The sequence below is a fragment of the Pyrus communis genome, chromosome 17 (assembly GCF_041283825.1).
Source record: "Pyrus communis isolate YQ-2024b chromosome 17, ASM4128382v1, whole genome shotgun sequence".
NCBI lineage: Eukaryota > Viridiplantae > Streptophyta > Magnoliopsida > Rosales > Rosaceae > Pyrus > Pyrus communis.
The window spans coordinates 24,149,252-24,170,548 of record NC_142581.1 but is presented as its reverse complement, the minus strand read 5'-3'; the positions used below and the strand labels follow the sequence as shown (position 1 = coordinate 24,170,548).

The 21,297-nt window shown below is 40.6% G+C and overlaps 1 protein-coding gene across 1 annotated transcript; it reads right to left on the bottom strand.

The window, feature by feature from the left end:
• Positions 1 to 15,605: 15,605 nt before the first annotated feature.
• LOC137749402 (WAT1-related protein At1g25270-like) lies at positions 15,606 to 18,932 on the bottom strand. The gene is made up of 8 exons (XM_088689770.1): positions 18,804 to 18,932; positions 18,463 to 18,697; positions 18,310 to 18,372; positions 17,067 to 17,183; positions 16,664 to 16,925; positions 16,354 to 16,512; positions 16,100 to 16,251; positions 15,606 to 15,980 (listed from the first exon to the last, which is right to left on the bottom strand). The coding sequence occupies exons 2-8, from the start codon at positions 18,669 to 18,671 to the stop codon at positions 15,755 to 15,757; spliced, it is 1,188 nt and encodes a 395-aa protein (XP_088545896.1). The 5' UTR covers positions 18,672 to 18,697; positions 18,804 to 18,932; the 3' UTR covers positions 15,606 to 15,754.
• Positions 18,933 to 21,297: the final 2,365 nt, after the last annotated feature.

Genomic DNA, 21,297 nt, shown 5'->3' with positions numbered 1-21,297 from the left:
GATTATTGAGGCAGAGATTAACAAGTTACTGGAGGTCGGATTCATTAAGGAAGTGGCGCACTCAGCATAGCTAGCCAACGTAGTGCTAGTGATGAAAAAAAAGAAGGGCAAATGGAAAGTATGCGTGGATTACATCGACCTTAACAAGGCATACCCTAAAGACAACTAACTAGTTCCCCGAATCAACTTACTCGTTGACTCAACATCTGGGAACCAGCTGCTCAACTTCTTGGATGCGTACATAGGCTACAATCAGATTGCCATGCATAAGCCAGACAAGGAGAATATCGCATTCGTGATCGAGCAAGGCATATACTACTACAAGGTCATGCCCTTTGGCCTCAAAAACACAGGAGCAACTTACCAACGACTTAGTAAACACGATGTTCAAGAAGCAGAATCGGAGTCACTATGGAAATTTACATTCACGACATCATGGTGAAAGGCAAGCAGTGGTCAGACCACCTTCATAACTTGGCAGAAACTTTTGACATCCTCAGATAGTACAATATGAAGCTTAACCTAGCCAAGTGCACTTTTGGCGTCTCCTCAAGTCAATTCTCAGGGTACTTATAACCCAACGAGCAATCGAGGCTCATCAGAGTGATCCTGGACATGAAATCACCCACAGCTCTGTAAGAGATCCAAAGTCTAACCAGACAAGCAACCGCACTTAATCGTTTCTTTTCGTGATCTACTGACCAATGCAAGCCTTTCTTCATGGTAATCAAAAAGGCGCAGAAAGATAAATGGGACGACAAGTGCAATAAAGTATTTCAGGACCAGAAGCAGTACCTGACATCACCTCCACTACTATCCAAGCCGGAAACATCGGAGAACCTGTACATCTATCTGGCAATATCAGAAGTAGCAGTAAGCTCTGCCCTCATATAAGGAGAGTTGGGGGCCTAACTGCCTGTGTTCTAATACATTCAAAGCTCTCCTCGATGAGGAAAGTAGATGCCTAAAGATTGAAAATCTAATTTTGGCGCTAGTTATTGCAACACAGAAGCTTAGACCCTACTTTCAAGGGTATCCAGTCATCATAATAACCCAATACCCACTAAGATCACTTTTTCATAGTCCATACGTTTCTCAACGAGTGATGAAGTGTCGATGGAACTCGACCAATGCGTCCTAGCATACCAACGCCGCACGGCAATAATGGCCTAGGCATTGGCGGACTTCGTAGCAGAATTCACCCCAAGTCTGAATAATGCATCAACTCAGCCCAAAGGCACCCCGAAGGCAGCCAAGCACGCCGTAGCCGCACCAGCCCAGCTTACAGGAGATTTCTGGCATTTGCACGTTGATGAATCGTCTAACTACCAAGGATTGGAGGTAAGCCTAATTCTAACTACCGCAGACGGTTCCATGCTCAAGCAGGCAATCATTCTAAGCTTCAAGGCATCAAACAATGAAGCAGAATATGAAACCTTACTAGCAGGTCTCTGATTGGCAAAAGACCTATCAATGAAGAAGCTCGTAATCTATTCCGTTTCCCAGTTGATCACCAGCCAAACTTCTGAGGAGTACGCAGCAAAGCATCCAAGGATGGCCCAATACCTCAAGAAGGTACGAAAGCAGCTAGCGACGTTCCAGGCATACACACTTATTCAGGTTCCACGAGCAGAAAATGCCCACGCAGACGTATTAACAAGCCTAGGCTCCGCACTAGATTATCAGCTTAAGCGCTCCATCCTAGTCGAGTATTTGGAAAAGCCAAGCATAGATGAGGAACCAGTAGTTGAGGTAGCACAGATCAGCACAACCTTAAGTTGGCAAGATCCCATCATCGACTACATAGTCAATTGAACACTCTCTACAAACAAACTGAAGTACAAGAAGTTTCAAATAAAGGTATTACGTTACTATATGTGGAACAACATGCTCGTTTGAAGATATTTTTTAGGACCATATATCTACTGCCTATCGCCTCCTGATGAACTGAAGATTCTTAACTCAATCCACGAAGACGTCTATAGAAACCACTCATGAGGCCACTCCCTGGCGCAAAAAGCCCTTAACGCTGGCTATTACTGGTCAACCATCTATCAAGATGCCAAAGAGTATGTATAAAGGTGGGACAACTGCCAACACTTTAAGCCCATGCCCGCACTACCTGCCAGTAAACTCCACCCGCAGACGAGCCATTAGTCATTCAAGCAATGGGCAATTGACCTAGTAAGACCAATGCCGCCTACTGCTAGGGGCAAAGGCATGATGATCGTGGCGACCGACTACTTCACAAAATGAGTCGAAGTCGAACCCATGACTATAACAACCCAGACGAACATAGAGCGCTTCATATGGAAAAACATCATCTGTCGCTTTGGCATCCTACACTTCATCATCATCGATAACTGTTCGTAGTTTGTGGGCAAAGACTTGGTGAAGTTCTTCAAAAAATATTGCATCAAGCAGCACATATCCATACCCCAGTATTCACAGGGAAACGGGCAGATCGAGGTATCCAACAAGATCATCCTCGACTGCCTTAAGAAAACCCTCTCAGACAAGTAGGGCAAGTGGCCAGATAAGCTCCCTAGTGTTATATGGGCATATTGCACCACCTAAAGATAAGCAACTGGTGAAACTCCATTCTCCCTAGCTTATGGTTCTGAGGCGATCATTCTCCTAACATCGTGGTGCCAAGCATCAGCACTGTACTGCCGAATTTTAAGCAGAATAAAAAGGATATAACCATAAACTTAGACCTGGCAAAGGAAGAGCGCAAGAATGTTATCATCTGCATTGAGGCCTATCAGCAGCAACTCCTCTCCAGCTACAACAAGAAGGTGAAAATTCGCCAATTGCAACTGGGAGACTTAGTCCTTAAAAAGGCCTTCATCACCGCCCGACGGGAAAACTAAAAAAAAAATGGCTCCTATCTGGGAAGGTCCGTACAAGATCAGCCAAGTAAGCGAAAGAGGTAACTACACCCTCACCACCATGAGCGATAAAGAAATCAACAAGCAGTGGAATGCCTACAACATGAGAAAGTACTACATGTGACCTTCCACTATTCCTTAAACCCCGTTCAAGACGTAAAAAGTTCGAAGACTTAAACAGCTCGACGAACAAAACCTCACATGTCGAGGATTATCCGTTGTTATGTTATTACTGCCTATGAGCAAAGTTAATAGAAACCTCTATTTTCAATGAAGATTAAAGGAATTATTCACAAGCCTGGGCCGAATGCATAAACAAACTGACCAACCCTGTGACAAGCAGAAGATGCGTTCTGCCTTACAGACATGGCGTAAGCTCTCCAGAGCGAGAGGGTAAACTAATTCCTCAACCATCTATGTGGAAAGTAGAATACGCCATCTGCCTTGCAAACATGACGTGTGTTCTCCAATAAGGAAGGGGTAAACTAATCCAGAATGTCCAGACATGGATGGGTGGCATGGCTGCTCAGTCCCCCTGAATGCAGCAACTACCTGAGCTGGACAACTCCCAGAATTAGCCAAGATAGTCATTCCCCTGGAATAGACTTAGCCGACTGAAGGATTCAATTCCGCGGGATCCCGGGTCTCCAACCGAAAGAAACGCTAAGTGTATGACACTTGCCCATGAAAGAGTTCGCGTAACAAGATGGTCCATCCTCGACGTGCAAGTTTTTATGAACGTAGCTTGGTTTTAAAGTGTTCCAATACTAGTCAAGCAACCTGTGAAATCAAGTTGCAACTTGAAAGGATGTGGCCTCTAAGGTGCGATTCCGTCTACACCTCATACTTAAAACGCCTCTGAGAGCCAGGGATGACACCTGAAGTGGTCATGCGGGTCATCTGCTTTTGTAAGTAAGACGTTCGACTGACGACTCAACGGCTAGCAGCCCAAGGCAATCCGTAAGCCGAGACTTACACCTGCTATGACTAGGTGAACCTATCTGTTTACTTAAAAACAGCACTTCCGACCGACGGTCTATGGTTTAAGTTTTGCTAGGACAAAATCAAGTGTCATGACTATAGCAACTACGTGGACCTCATATGCTTCCTATGAGAAGCATAAGTCTAGCTTACGACTCTATAAGTTAAAAATCTCATAATATACCCCGGGAAGGCCAAGGCTCAAAAATCCAATAAAGTCAAATGTCACGACTATAGCAGCTACACGGATCTCTTATGCTTCCTACGAAAAGCATGAGTCCAGCCGACGGCTCTATAAGTTAAAAATCTCGCAACATGCCCCGGGAGGGCCAAGGCTCAAGAAGCCACTAAAGTTGAGTGTCGCGACTATAGCAACTACACGAACCTCATTTGCTTCCTATGAGAAACAAGAGTCTAGTCGACGGCTCTATAAGTTAAAAATCTCGCAACATGCCCCGAGAGGGCCAAAGCTCAAGAAGCCACTAAAGTTGAGTGTCACAACTATAGCAGCCACGCGGACCTTCTCTGCTTTCTACAATAAGCATGAGTCTGGCCGACGGCTCTATAAGTTAAAAATCTTGCATTGTTCCTCTTGCAGGTAAAGCTTTAGAAGACCCCGAAGACAAAACTAAAACCTAAGTGGTGACATGGGATCGGTTGCTTTCTTAAGGCAGCTGACCCGGCCGACTGTCTAGAATAAGGTTTTGCAAAAAGCACGGCGAAATAAAAGGATGAAGCAAAACAAGGAAAGTTGTTTATTAAATTTCTAGCAAATTGATAAACCGGCTTGAAGGCCAACAAAATTCAAATAAAGCATAACAAAAAGGAAAAGAAGAAAATTCCTAAGTCTAGGCAAAAAGATTATTCCTTGGTAGCCTACACAACCATTGGTTCCTCGACTGCCACACCTTCAACAGCCGCACCGCTCCTAACAGCCAAAGCTTTCATCAATTCATCCTCAGCCACCTCTGCCTGGACTGCCTGACCATCAGCTGCTCTGCCAAAGGTAACCTCAAACAAGAAATCAAGTCGATCAACTGGAGAAATGGACAAAGTCTCAAAGTCCTTCTCGGAAAACTCATAATATGACGACATGCCCTGAAGATGGTCTACATAGCCAAGCTTGTAGAAATCAGTCTGATCAGAAACAAGTACCACTTCGTGACCAGCTTTCTCATTCTTCAGCTGCACATTCTCCTCAATAAGCCCAGTGTGAGCACCCTGCAACTCATCCAGTTCCTTTCTCAGGTTCTCGCTAACAGACAACGCACCTTGCAGATCCACTTCCTTGGACTCAAGCTTACTAGCAACCTCCTTGAGACGAGACACTTCAACATGCATGAACATAAGCTCCTCATCATTGGCAAAATAAGCAGATCGTAGCTTCGAATTGACACACTTAAGGTCATCGACCACTGGAGAAACACAACTAACTTCCTTCCTTGCAGCCTTCAACATCGCTTAAGTTGCACTAAGCCTAGTCTTCAAGTTGACGACCTCTTGATGAGTGATCTCCAGCTGTACAGAAGTGGGGGAAAAAACATCAGACCCTTTCAAACCGGCGAGTTTAGATTCAAGTTTCTCGATCTTTTCAGCAGGCGAGTGAAGTTGAGCCACCAACCCTACTTTGGCCTCCTTAGCACACTTGACAGCATCTTGATCAATATGCATAGACTCAGCTACCAAAATCAAAGTCTTATGCATTGTGCCAATCAGGAATGACCTCATCGAGTAGGTAGGACGTTTCACAAAGAAGTCTGAGCGGATGACAACTTTCCCAACACTGTCAACAAACTTGGCTCATACATCAACATCTTCAAGCAGGTTAACCTTCAGCAGCACACAAACCTCTGGAAACTCTCCAGTCTCAGACTTGCTAGATCTCTTACAAATGCCTGTGTGAGCAGATTTCCCCTTCTCAGCAGACGAGTCAGTCATGGCAGAAAGAGAAACAAGCCCAAGTGCCACTTTAGCAGCAGAATCCACCTTTTCGGTCTTTATAGCGGCGATCCTCTTAGAGGCTGAACTAGACTTAACTCCCGACAGATACTTCGATACAAACCCAGACACCAGGGGCACCATCAAACCCTTCTGCTGGACAAGTCTCTCAACAATGGATGCAGTCACCTTCAGAGCAGCAGGTTTTACAGGCTCAGGCTTCACCCCTTTGGGGGAAGTTAGATCAATTACCAGTTTCTCGACAGCAAACGAGCTCCCACGAGCAGCAAAATAAGTCATTGGCTTCTTCTCGACCGAAGGCTCACAAGCAGGTGAAGAAGATCTCTTATTTCTACCCTTATTATCGACATGCTCTACAGCAGCGATCTGACAAGCCAACGCCTCGTCCTTTATCTGCTTTATCTTTTCCTCCGGAGGCAGGCCACCTTTCTCCCAACAAAGAAAGCCGAGCAGCTAGCGCCACTCACAGTACTCAGCAGGAATGCCCAATGCGATGTGAACTTTCTTCATATCTTTCGAAGTGCTTAAAGTTAAGCCAAACTTCGAATCTACGCAAAGTAAGAAGGACAATCAATAAATTAAAGTCATGGAATAGCTCAACAAAAATTCAAGCAAGATAAGAATGAAGCAATTCACTTACCACTGATAAAGGTAGTCGAGACATGCATTTCAGGAGAAGAGTCAGACTCCCACTCCCCACTCACCTCTAAGATGTCTCTCGCCCACTCATGATCACCTTTGCAAGAAGCATCAAGCAGCCTATGACGAAGCCTCAGCTGCCCTACACCTTCCTTGTGGCCAATCTTGAAAAAATACCATAACTCATTTATGGTCAAGCCAAGATCAAAGAACCTACTTAAGTTTTAGAATCCCACCATCACACGAACTGCATTTGGGGAGCACTGAGTAGGCGCACATTTCATGGAGCAAATCACCTCCTAGAAAAAACACGGCATGGAAAAAGTAAATCCCAACACAAAGTAGTACGGATGGAATTAGATGGCTCTATTCCTAGCAGTGGCGCCCTCACCACATGGTTTATGGCTGCTATCATCTTTCACCCGCTTCACGTGAACCCCTAACGAAATCGCATGCTTAAACACCTCAAGAAAATCCTAAAATAGCTCGTCGAAATTGATCTTAACATGCACAACCTTGAAATAGCCCACCTTGCCGGAAGAACCAAAGGTGGAGGATATTTGCCACTCTTGCGATCGGAGGAAGACATCTAAAAATCTTTACAAAAAGTACAAGGAAAAATATTTAGAAGGCAGCTCATGAGAAGAGAATAAAAAACAAAAACAAAAACAAAAAATAAACATAAAAGGACCTTGAGCCCAGCACCCCTACGCCAGGCCCCACGAGCCTCACCACTTTTCTCGGCCTAGGCCCCAGCTGTAGGAGCTCGACCGCAAGCCAGGCCCCACGGCCCAAGACCCAATCTCTCATTCTGTCTCTCTTTTGTAAGCAACTCGGCCCAGTCCGGGGGGAGGCCCACGCCTCATCTCCCCTTCTCTTTCGTGCTCAGTTCGCATCGCAGAAGACCTAAGGGCTTTCGGCCCAGCGCACTAACCAGAAAGATCCAGACTGTGCCAGTCTCTCTCTCTCTCACCATCCACCTGCACGGGCCCCTACCTAGCAACCGTGAAAATCTGGCCCAAGCCAACCTTATTGTGCCTCAACGTAGCCAACACCTCAACCAAGCTGAGTTGACCTGTGTCGCCCCACCAAGCAGTCCCAAGACTTCCAAAAAATTCAAGAATAAGAAAATTCAAATTTTTGTTACCTTGGTGCATCACGGAGAAGAAGAAGAACAATGAAAGACAACTTTTTGCAAGGACAAGAGAAGGAAAACGCTAAGGGAGGGGGAAGAAAAATTTCATGTGGCTTATCTTCCTTGTTGGAATAATGATAACTCTCCAAATTTATTTAATCCCCTGCTTAAGGCATAATTAAATAGGTATTGGGGGTAATTGGTTTCCTTTTCTTGGAAGAAGTCTATCTCTAAAACAAAAAAGGATATTAACTTCAAATTGGGAAATAACTCTGCAAGCCTAAGCAGCTTGAGATTTCTACACCTACTATCATTTCCTGCGTGCAGCCAAGTAGGTGTGGGGGTATTTGTGAAGCCTAAAATGATCCCAAAAATTCTAGAGGTGACACGTGGATTTTTATTCAAGAAAGACAAGATTGCCCTTAATAAATGGGCAGGCTTCTCAGATACTCCCACGCGCAGCTCACATCCTTGAAGGTCCAAGCAACTGAATACGATTTCTCACAGCTCACCTGCCCTTGGCAAGGAAGTGTCAAAGCATTAAAGATAAGGATTCATTACCCAAATCCTATCTTTAATACATTCCCATTTGAAGATTGACTCCAATCAAGTAAGTAATCCCAATTTAAATAAATTATGAATAATTACACCATTATCTCAAGATATTATTTCCAATTTAATATCTTAAGAATATTTCTCCATATACACCTTGGCCAATAAGATGCCGCCACGTGTAGGGTAAAACCCTAACATTGTGACCGGCCCTATCCTTATAAATACCCCATATTCTACCAAATTTTCAGAGCTTTTGCTACTCCTAAAAAAATCCTAAACATTTTACTCTCTCAGAGAAACTGACTTAGGCATCGAAGATCCATTAGCCTAACCCCCATCTCCCACCTCGTGGGCGCGTGAGGCTTAGGTCATTGATCAAAGGTGTTGATTATTTTGCAGGTGCATTGTCATCAAGATTGAGGACAGTGGAAATTTGCATCAACAGCAATGACAAACCATTGTGCAGAAGGTGGAAAGAATTAAGAAAGAGCTAGGTAGTTCCTGGAATTGATATATGGAAGAATATATGGAAGAATAATATGGCTGATATATGGAGGAATAATATGGCTGATATATGGAGGAATAATATGGCTGAATATTTTCTATGTATTAAACAGAGGCTATTTAGCTCATATATACACAAATACTAATAGTAAAATCAAATCTTGATTCTAATCCTATGAAGCCGTGACCTGCAATACATGGAATAGCATTTCCTAGCTTAGACAAATACGATATCATACATTAATTACAATATATTCTTAATACTCCCCCTCAAGTTGGAGAGTGAAGATTACGAACACCCAACTTGTCTCACAACTTCGCAAATTGATCATTCCCTAAAGCCTTTGTGAATATATCAGCTAACTAAAAAAGTGTAGGCACATACGTAGGGCGAATTATACCAGCTTGTAATTTTTCTCGAACTATATGACAATCTATCTCAATATGCTTGGTATGTTCGTGAAAAACAGGATTTGATGCGATGTACAAGGCTGTCTGATTATCACAAAACAATGAAGCAGGAGTTTTCTGGGGAATTCGTGAATCTTGTAATATGTACCGTGGCCAAGTTATTTCCAGGCCAGTATTTGCCGTAACATAATATTATACCTCAGCTAATGACCTGGACACATTATCTTGCTTCTTGAACTTCCACGAAATGAATGAATTGCTAAGAAAAACACAATATCCCTTAACTGATCTTCTTGGGGCACGACATCTTCCCCAGTTAGAATCACAAAAAGCTTTCAAGTCTAGATTGTTGTTGGTAGAAAATAGTAAACCTTGACCAGAAGTCCTCTTGATATATCTAAGGATTCACAAAGCTGCATCCCAATGCAGTTTCCCTGGCTCATGCATAAATTGACTCAAAGTACGAACAAGATAAACGATGTCCAGTCTAGTAACAATAAGATATATCAATCTCCCAACTAACATTCTGTATTTAGTTGGGTCATTCAACAGTGCTCCATTTGTGGATATAAGTGCCAATTTTTGTTCCATTGGAAAAGGATATGGCCATGCACCAAGTAACCCTAAGTCTTGTAGAATATCAAGTGCATATTTTCTTTGTGACATAAAAATTCCCTTTTCTGAGCGTGCAAACTCAATACCCAGAAAATACTTTAGATCGCCAAGATCTTAGATGCGGAAGCATTTGAGAAGAAATTCTTTGAGTTGTTCCATCTCTTGGATATTATTTCCTGTGACAAGTATATCATCTACATAAATAAGAATGACAGTGATTAAAGTACCTCGAACCTTGGTGAACAAAGAATAATCCACTTTCGATTGATGATATCCGGCTTTCTGAATAGCGTTCGAGAAGGTGGTGAACCAAGTTCTGGATGCCTGTTTGAGTCTATAAAGAGACTTGTTGAGTCGATGTACAAGATTCTCTCTTGGTTGGCGAAGACCCATAAGGGGATCCATGTAGTCCTCTTCATGGAGAGTGCCATCAAGAAAAGCATTTTGATCAAATTCTGTTTAAATAGCTTGCTGCCAATTCTGTTTGCATCTAATTATGTTTGCTAGCTTGTTGCCAATTCGGATCAAGGATAGCTTCAGCATATGTGGTGGGCGGGCTCAGATAGACCTGTAATGTTAGCTAAAAAATAGCAATTAGCAGAACAAAAATGAGAGTTGGAAAGAAAAGTAGATATAGGATAACAGGTACCTTTTGCAGAATGTGGTGCCAAAGAAAAGTGAGTGACTTGGTTAGACATATGGTAGTCTTTAGTCTATGCCAGTGGCTATTTGGGACGAGTGGACTACATGAGAGAAGGGATAATAGGTGGTGAAGAGGTGGGAATATCAGGGTCGGGATGGAAGGCATTAAGATGGTTAGGAGAAGGTGTGGGGGGTTCATGAGGGGTGGGGACGTCTAGTAATGGAGGAGAAGTGGGCATGGGTTGGGGAAGGATATCACGTAGAAGGGAAATATGTAGGATATTTTGAGTGGGAGTATCGGCCTGTGAGAGGGCAAGGGTGGGGTCAGCACCATGTGGTTGATAGGTTAAGGCATGCAATTGATCGATGATGGTGTCAGACGCATGAAGCGGTGGAGTTAAATGGGAAATAGGAGAAAGAGAGGTAGGGTCCTGATTTGTGAGGTTAAGGGCAAGGGAATGAGAATCATGAGATGAAAGATTAGAAAATGGGAATGAAGTTTCATGAAATTTTACATCACAATTGATAAAAAAAACTGTTTAGTTTCCAAGCTATAAAGTATATACCTTTTGTGACCTATGGGATAGCCAACGAAAATACACTGGTGAGCTCTAGGTTCAAATTTGTGGGTAGGATGGACAACGGTAGCATAACTGAGACATCCAAGAACTCTTAGATGCTCAAGGGATGGTGGATGTTTGTATAATAGTTCAAAAGGTGATTTGTTGGAAAGTAGGGGTGAAGGTAAACAGTTGGTGAGATAGACAGTAATGAGTACGCAATCACCCCAAAAGATGATGGGTATGTTTGACTGAAAACGTAAAGCACGTGCCATTCTAAGCATAAGGCGATGTTTGCGTTCAATGACCCCATTCTGTTGAGGGGTGTAAACAAAAGTGGTTGAAGTTCAATACCATTAGATTGAAAATAATCCATCATTGATAGGAATTCAGACCCATTGTCTACTCGATGTTTTTAATTGTGGCATGGAACTGAGTGTGAGCAAAGGTGATAAAAGACTTCAAGAGATTTTGTGTTTCAAATTTTTTACACATTAAAAACACCCAAGTGCATCGATTAAAATCGTCCACAATTGTAAGGAAGAAACGAGCCCTAGAGTGAGTGGGAATTTTGTAAGGACCTCATATGTCACAATGTAATAAAACAAACGGTGCATGAGTTGATATTGAACTTAAAGAAAACAGAAGTCTTGTTTATTTGGCCAAATGACAGACATTACAATTATTGTCAAAGGAAACAGCCTTAGAAAATAACAAAGAGGAAGCTAATTTAAGACGAGAAGGGGATGGATGCCCAAGTCGTTAGTGCCATAAATTGGAAGGATGAGAGACTTGATGAGAGACAGGTGTCTAGTGGATAGGTGACATGTAGTAAAGACCACCACGCATTTTACCTAAACCAATCATCTTCCCTGAAGCCAAGTCCTGCAAAACACAAAAAGTGGGAAACAAAATGGCACAACAATTGAGAAAGTCAGTGACTTTGCTGGCGTACATGAGATTGAGATTAAAAGGCGAAACACACAAGACATTGGCTAAAGTTATATCATAATTAAATGGTATTGTACCAGTGCAAGTGATTGGGATTGAAGAATCAGTGGGCAAATTAACAACGGGTATAGACAAAGGTTTGGTGTTAGTAAATAAAGTAGAATCAGAAACGATATGATATGTAGCTCCGCTATCCAAGATCCATGGCTTAGTAAACACAAAATTAATGGAAGTAACAGAAAAAGAATTCGGACCTGCGACATTTGCATAAGTGTTCCCATTACCAGAAGAAAGCAAAGAGAAAGCACGAGTTAAACTGTTGAATTTGATCTGCAGAGAGTGCACTCAATAGATTGGTGAAGGTAGGAGGATATGTTGGCTGCAGCATGGATGACCCTTGAGAGTTTGAAGTTGTTTCCACTGCATGGGCAGCAGGAAAAGGACGTGAAGAAGAGCCTCCTTGATGGCATTGCTTTCGACCATTTTTGTTGACATGGCCTCCATTGGGATTGGGCACCCATGTTCCATTTTTAATTTTGCACCTGTCCTCTGTATATCCTATTTTGTCACAAAAGTTGCAATGGTATTTTAGAGTGCAACAATTGTCGATGGTGTGTCCCTCTCGGTTGCAATGATCACAGCATTGGTCATAGAAGGTTTGTGTTACGGCAGCAAGGGAAAAATTATCGTATGGCAATTATTGGTGTTGTTCCGACAACAACTGGCATTGTTGCTCATGATTGTTGACAAATGAATAAGCTTGATGAATATTGGGCAATGGTGTCATCATGAAAATGTCGATGCAAACGATGTCATGAACATCGTTAAGGCTCATAAGAAATTGCATAATTCGGTATTTTTCTCGTTGCTCATGATGCTTATCCATCAGGTTACGAATGATGGGGTCTTCATACGCATCGAGTTGAGTCCAGAGATGCTTAAGTTCTGTAAAGTACGCTGAGACGGTCATGGAGCCTTGTGATAGAGAAGCAATCTATTTCTGGATTTGGTAAACTGTTGGTGTGTTTTGCTGTGAAAATTGATGCTTGAAATCCTGCCAAATCTTGTATGCAAATTGGGCACGGACAACTCCTTTAGAGAGATGAGACTCTACCGAATTCGAAATCCATAATAGGTTCATGATGTTGCATTGTGCCCATAGGGCATAGTCACTTGGTTTTTCATCTTCTGAAGGGGGTTTTATGAATCCATCGATGAACCCAATTTTATTTTTGGCTCGTAGGGCATGAAGAATAAATTTGCTCCAAGATGAATAACTAGTGCCATTCAGTTTTTTTAGAAACAAGGACATGGCCAGGGTGATCTGAAGGATGAACATAGTATGGAATTGATAAATTCATACTAGGGTTGCTGGAATTGTTTGTGTTGGGATTGGATGTTTGGTTGTCTGCCATGGTATTTGTAATTTGCTAGGGTTTGATGACGTGGATCGAAAAGCCTATGTTGATACCAAATTAAGAAAGAGCTAGTTAATTCCTGGGATTGATATATGAAAGAATATATGGAGGAATAATATGGCTGAATATTTTCTATGTATTAAACAGAGGCTATGTAGCCCATATATATACAAATACAAATAGTAAAATCAAATCCTGATTCTAATCCTATGAAGCCGTGACCCGCAATATATGGAATAGTCATTCCTAGCTTAGATAAATACGATATCATACTTTAATTACAATATGTTCTTAATAGAAAGTTAGTAGTGTCTCATATGGAGTCATGTTCTTCATTTATATTAATTCTTGTATAGACCATATGACACCCAATTAGAGTGTGTTAAGTGGATTGCGAGCTAAATATGACGGAATTACCACTAACGGGGTGAGCAGACCACTTGGCCCACATGTAGGCATCACGACCTTCCCCGAAGGAGTTGTCACCTCTTGCAGCCCTACCCACAGGCACCTCAGTAAGCAGTGGAACATTCTACAGAACCTCCATCAAGGTCAAAGCTCTTACTTGCCCTACTCCATGTCCAAGATTAGGTCGATCGACCACCAGATGCCATCTACCAATGCATCTTTCAGAGAGATATATCCTCCACCCATTTAGGGAATTGCTCTACCAATCGGCTTGCCTAGCCTTGCCCTGCTATCAGACGACTTATATACTTTGTCCCCATAAATATCCACGACAATGAAGTAAATTGGTAATGGAAAATGCTATATATGCAATACTCACTCTCCTTAAAAAAAACTAATAAAGTAGGTCGTTTGGCAAATTTTCCGTTTGATTATTTTTTTTGTTAATTTCTTTCGTAATATATATAATTTAGACTTTGATAAATTTTGCCAAGATTGCCTTGGTTGGTAAGGTCCTTATCTTGTGTGTCATCCACTACTGTTCGAGTCTTGTTGCCAGTAGTCCTCATTGACATGCAATTTGTAAGTTCTCATGTAAATCCATACCAGTAGCAACGGACAGTTAAGTGTCACACATAAGTCTGACAATTAGGTGTCACGCATAAGTCTTTCCAGCTTAAAATTGTGGGTATGCCCTGGCGCTGGTGGAGAGAGCAATCACTCTCTCCCTAAACTTTTGTTCATTAGAGACTTTGATAAATAAAATAAAATAAATTCAAACTCATGCTTTGTATCGCTACGCCCAACTTAAAAATTTATAACAGAAATTGTCTTTTCTACTATATTATACAGTTAGTATATGCAGTTAAAATATAAATTCATGAATACACCCTAGTAACGAAACCCTCACGTACGTGGCAACAAGGCCCTTCTCATGTGCTCCTTTAACACTACAAACCACTACATTGATCTTGATCAACAGGTTCTATTTCCTTTGGTCCTCTGATACTACAAGAAAACGAATATTGTTATTACATAAGTATATCTCCCGCGACAAAATATTGCTGAAAGCATGCCATAAGGCAAATTTCATTGTAATTATTTGTGGAATTAATTCATGTGTTCAGACAATGTGGAATTAATTCTACGATAATTAGTCCAAAATAATATGAGTCAAATATTTCGAGGTTGTAAATCTTGTAATTGGAATTTTTCATACCTTTTCGAATAATCAATTCGGTTGAATAACATGTCTCAAGTTATTGCGTGTTATCTCTAAAACATGTCGCATGTGCTTATTAAAGAATCTGCAAATGATATATACACACACATAAGAGATGTTTATGTTCATGTCAGTAAGAGGCATTACAGTTGGCTTGTAATTAGTTGTTGATCTTCATGATTATACGCTATATATCTTCAAAGAGGCTTGTTCCGCTTTTAGTTTGAGTCTTTGGGTTACTTACAGAGTCAAGAATGTACAATATAGGATATTCGACCATCATAATGCAAGGAATTTGTACTTCTAGATTAGTAGTCTCGGGTCATAGCATTTAGTGGTTACAAACAAAGTTCTAAATCACAAATAAAGAATCATTATTGTATCACATGAGCACTTAACATTCAATAGCTCAATCCATTGTAGAACAGAATACATTGTAATTTCAACTGAGTAGATTATTCGACCATTCTATCTTGGTTTGGGTGCTATGATACAAAGTTAGGTGTCACTCCTAGTTTGTGAGATCCTATGTGAATTATATCATATTCACTTGGGTGGATTGAAAAGAGGTTTCAATCGTACTTCACAGAGATCTAATTATAGATCTCACTGCCTCGTCAATTGAAAGGTAATATGGATCACACGCTATTCTAATTAAGTATCAAGTGAATAGTCAAATGAAGAAGAGATCAGTGAGAAGAATAGACACTCTGGTTTTTACTTCTAATTATTATTATTTTCTTCTCAATATTGTTTATTAATGGATATAGGTACGTAGTACACATTTGGAAAGGAGTCTTCTTCCGATCCTCTTATTAAGTCTTAAATCCCATTACTTATCATTATTCTTTTGAACTAGCTAGTTAATGCTCAATATTTTCTTTGAGATTGTTCATTGGAGCATTTGAGATTGGTCGTGCATTGCTATCGCAAGTAGTAGTGTGAACTGCAGATGTTGCCATGTCAATGGAATGGGAGTACTGATCTTGAAGTGGTGGTTGTGGCAGTTGAGTCATCATCTTCATCTCCTTGCTTTTACCCCAAAGCACCGTGTATAATCCACATACAACTAGAAGCCCTCCTAACATGCTGCAGTTTGAATACATAGAAACGTTAAAAGAACTTCCGTTATTAATTTTCTCCTATACGGTTAACCAGCGTAATATATATTAAGCGTTTTTAGTGAAACCTCACTAGGTAGTAGGTACCTTCCTAGGTATAACTTTTCATTCAGCAAAAAGGGCGCAGCAAAGGTTATCAGCAAAAGGCAAAGTGGGTTGAAAATTGACACAAACAACGGCCCTCGCGTTCGTACGCACCATGCAGTTAGAGTCACTACGAGTCCAGTTGTCACCACTCCCTACATCACACAAACCAAGCATAGAAGAACACAATTTATTTGCCTTGACAAATTAGTTATTCCTCGATCAAGGCGAACTGTGTATATATATCTCGCGTATACCGTATACAGAGCAGCAAGAAGTCTGATATCCCAACCCAACTTCCATTGATTCCAATCCCTCTCCTTGCAAAGCGCAAATACTACAGACTGAATTGATGCCATGAGAGACATTAGAGCAGTGCTTGAGTAATGGCAAGGGTATCTCTTCGTCATTTTCGTCTGAATATAGACACGAAATTACTAAAACACAATATTAAGCGAAACACATGCATGCAGTATGCAAGGTTACTCAATATCCCACACACGCACACATACATATATATACACACATTTACAGATATGATGAGGACTGTGTTGTGTGAAATGGAACCTGAAATATCAACCAACACGCAAATGAGGTGCTACTGCAGAGTGCCAGAAAGGAGCCCAACAACTGAGTGTGAGTGTTTTTATGCAGTGATGCCACGTGGCTGTTTTCATGCAAATGGTTACGTAAAAGGTTAAAGTGTGTTGACCACATGGCAATAGGCTTCCCTTTGTAGAACGTGAAGAGCATGGTCCCTCCTATACATACTAGTGTTCCGGCAACCTTCGCCCTTCCTGCATGTGTTCCAAGTGCTAAGCTCTCCAGCCTGATATTTAATTATAATATTACCAGCATATTTTCCAAATTAATCAGTTAAATTAAATGAGTTTAATCTCAGAAATTTATTAATAAAACTACATTACATTAAACCTGAAAACGCGGTTTAATTACTTCTGTGTGCAAGTACCTAAAACATACTGCTATGATGAGGGTGATGACTGGAACAAGATTATTGCAGGCTGCAACATATGTTGTTGATGTTAAGGCTAAGCTCTCTATGTAAAAATTTTGTGCCATTGTTGCCCTGCAATAATTCAACACAAACGTATTTATACATTTGTTTGAAATAAATGTCAAAAAAAAAAAAAAAAAAAAAAAAAAAACTCAAATACATCATATTAATTAAACTCATCACACTAATGTTTTAGTTCGTGTCTATTCGGGAGGAAATTATACAAGAACAAAATAAATTTAAAGGAAACTTTGTCACATCTCGGCCCGAGACCCCACCACATCCCGAGCTAGACTTCACTGTAGCACGATATTGTCCACTTTGGCCCCTGACCACGCCTCACAATTTTGTTTCTGGGAACTCACACGAGAACTTCCCAGTGGGTCACCCATCATGGGAGGTTCTCTCGCGCGCTACTCGCTTAACTTTGGAGTTCCGATGGAACTCGAAGCCAATGAGCTCCTAAAAGGCCTCATGCTAGGTAGAGATGGGAATATATATATATAAGGCTTACAAGATCCACTCCCCTGGGCGATGTGGGATGTCACAATCCACCCCCCTTAGGGGCCAGACATCCTCGTCGGCACACTCGCAGTCAGGGTTAGGCTCTGATACCAAATTGTCACATCTTGGCTCAGGACCCCACCACATCTCGGGCTCGACTCCACCGTAGCACAATATTGTCCACTTTGGGCCCCTACCACGCCCTCAGGGTTTTGTTTCTGGGAACTCACACAAGAATTTCCCAGTGAGTCACCCATCATGGGAGGTTCTCTCACGCGCTACTCACTTAACTTTGGAGTTCTGATGGAACCTGAAGCTAGTAAGCTCCCAAAAGGTCAAATGCTAGGTAGATATGGGAATATACATATAAGGCTTACAGGATCCACTCCCCTAAGCGATGTGGGATGTCACAAACTTTGGTTACGATCTTGGTTTACCTATATCTTAAATTGAAACCTTATTAGTTTGAAAATTGAAAGATTAAAAATAAATAAGGATTCAGTCAAAAAACAAACATCTTAATTTCCTCTAAATCCATTGTGATTACGTGAAAAAACAATATATGTGATAAAGAAACACAGGTAAGGTTAGGATATAAATCCAAAACAATCCGAATCCTAAGAAATGGGGAAAGTAATAAATAAAGAAACACAAAGGAAAATCAATAATTTTGAATATGTTTTAGCACTCTTACCCCAATAATCCGGAGAGAAAACCTTGAAGCAGTATATCTAAGGTAAGTTTGGGCCTGTTCTTCCTGTTAGTTTATAAATTAGTTAAGGACCACGATCATTAGATAAATGAAAGGGGGAAAAATAGAAAGAGAGAGAGATCGTGATTGATGAACCTTTCACATATAAGAGCAAGAGGAAGCATAAGGGCTGCCGAAAACATGTTACGGTAGGCAACGAGGACAGTTAAACTCATGCCAACCTCCGCTACCAGTTTGTAAAATATATTCATCCCTGTATATGCCGTCTGAACCATCAACATCATCAGCACTGGCTTCAACCCTTGTACTACACTGGTACTACAACACATCAGTTTCCGCGCCATCTCTCTGTATCTCTCTCTAGATCTACCTGTCAATGCATGCAATTGGAATTGTGAGAGAGAGTATTAAAAATCTCAAACAGCAACAAATTAATAATAGCAATGCGAGAGATTTTTGACGAGCATTGAACTGACCTCAATTTTGAATGTTATTTGCCACACACACAGAGAGAGAGAGAGAGAGAGAGAGAGAGAGAGAGAGAGAGAGAGAGAGAGAGAGAAAGAGAGAGAGAGTATAATTGGAGTTGTGAGAACCAGCTATCTAGTTATTGCTCTGTTGTTATCGTTTGTCTTATAAGTACGAATACCTGACAGATATATGCCAATATCCATCCCACTTGTACGGTTGAGAGAACCATGCAAATTGAACTCCTTCTCAACGATTACGCGTGTATTCTACTACTGATGGTCAGCAATATTTCTACTTGTTAGGTAGTACAGATTTTTTTGAAGTACTCATACTACACTGCATTTCATAATATAAAACTAGGGACACATAAAAACATATTTTCTCTCCAATTATATTATGATACATGGTGTATCCGTTCGTATTCTTAATACTTGGAAAAAATCTCTCATTACGTAGGAGAATAACTTACATGACATGTTGGAGTTTTTGAGCTCCTTTAGTCCCACATCGGGGAACTCAAGGGAACTTAAGGTCCTTATATTAAGTTAGTCACCTTTATTGGTGATTAGGTGTTGGACCATTTGGAATGAGGATTGAGGTTTGGGCCACTAATTGTGTGGATTAGACTTGATGATTATACCATAATATTAATATAATTTAATATTAATTAATCAAGACAAGGGCCTTGGGGTATCATGGGGCCTAAGAATTAAAATTAATCAGATCATTAATTTTAAATTCGAATTAAGTTTTTAATTAAAATTAATTAAAAATATTTTGATTAATAAACACAACTCTTTAATACATCCAAAAGGTATTTGAAGTGGTATGAAAGAGCCTATATAACTGGAGTCTCATTTCTATTGTAGATCATCTTTTCTTCCTCCTTCACTTCCGTACAAACTTTCCAGGGAGTAAACACACAAAAGAAATTCGCTAGAATTCTATAATCCAGTGCGGGTTGTAGAATTAGGTGGTTGTATCCTGGTCGAGCAGACGTTGTAGAACCACAAGCACAAGAGTGGGACGAAAATACTGTTCGAAGGACATAGCTTATGTGCTAGCCTCTACCTTTGATTCATTCAAGTTAGTATCATTATAATTTCTGTATTTATTGTGTAATTTCATTCTGTATTGCAAGTATGTTTTTCGTAATAAAGTATAAGTATTTCAAGTTATGTATTTCTGTTATTTTGTTTCTAAATTATTCTCCAATATGACACGCGTACATTGCCAAGTCCCGTGCCAATAGAATAAGAATACGTGGACGAAAACTTACACATTCCTTTCTTTATGGATAATGCTAGGAAGACTAAATTTGTAAGAGTAATGTTAGGGAGACTAAAGTTATAGAATTTTTTTAAACCAAATTTGCAAAGCAAAAGATGTGTCACCAATATGAAATAAGCACGTTAATCAACACTTAAGTAATAATCCAATCATCAACATTCACATCATTTGGTTTACAAAGTTTGATTTAGAAATTTAGTCTCCTTAATTAGCATTACGCTTTCTTTACCATATTAGTAGCATTACCCTTTCTTTACCATATTAGTATGGAACACCACCATAACTGTGTCCCTGTTTCGTATAAAAGTTGTTCTCCTTACGTTGGGCAACAATTCTCTAGTTTTTAGTAGTAAGATATTAAAGCCTACCATAGATTCTTGTGAGGGTTTCTGAACTTAATAATCTTTGAAAGGTTTCGTAATTTGTAAATTTACTTTGCAAAACCTTTCCAGACAAAAAGAGACCCCCAAAGAATATTTCTATTGCCCGTTTTGAAAATTTGGAAGGTTGTATACTGCACTCAAAGTTCCATCTATAGGATTCAATTTAAACTAGTGAATGCCAATAATTTGAAATTTTGGTTTTCCTTTCTTTTTCACGTCTGGTGTCTGTATAAAGCTAGCTTTTGGAGTTAATATAATCTGGGAGACGTGCATCATTAGGTATCACTAGTACAAAAAAGGCTTTGCACGACGCAGGACCTTCGTAGCGCAAAGTCAAAAAACGTCGTGCAAAAATTAGCCCAACGGATGTTCGTCGCGCATTCACCGTTGCGCCAAGTGCGTGAAAGCAGGGTTTGCGCGACGCAGAAGTGATCTACGTTGCGCAAAACCACTTTGCGCGACGAATGTCCTGCGTCGCGCAAAACAACTTTGCGCAACCTAGGTCCTGTGTCGCGCAAAACAACTTTGCGCAACTAAGAACCTGGGTCGCGCAAAGTGGTTTTGCGCAACGCAGATCACTTCTTCGTCGCGCAAACCCTTTTTTTTTTTTTTTTTTGGCCAAAGAATTTTTTTTATTTAATTTTTAATAAATATTGTAATGAAATTCTAAACAATAATTATTAAACCAAGAAAAAGTATTTAATTATAAAATATATAAAAATGTACCTGCGTCGCGCAAAACAACTTTGCGCAACTAAGAACCTGGGTCGCGCAAAGTGGTTTTGCGCAACGCAGATCACTTCTTCGTCGCGCAAACCCTTTGTTT

Coding starts and splice junctions, on each gene's coding strand:
- LOC137749402 (XM_088689770.1), bottom strand. CDS start 18,671: ATGGCGCGGAAACTGATGTGTTGTAGTACCAGTGTAGTACAAGGGTTG. Junction 18,373..18,462: donor CTTGCTCTTATATGTGAAAG/GTTCATCAATCA, acceptor ATAAACTAACAG/GAAGAACAGGCCCAAACTTA. Junction 16,252..16,353: donor TTCTTGCTGCTCTGTATACG/GTATACGCGAGA, acceptor TGTGTGATGTAG/GGAGTGGTGACAACTGGACT.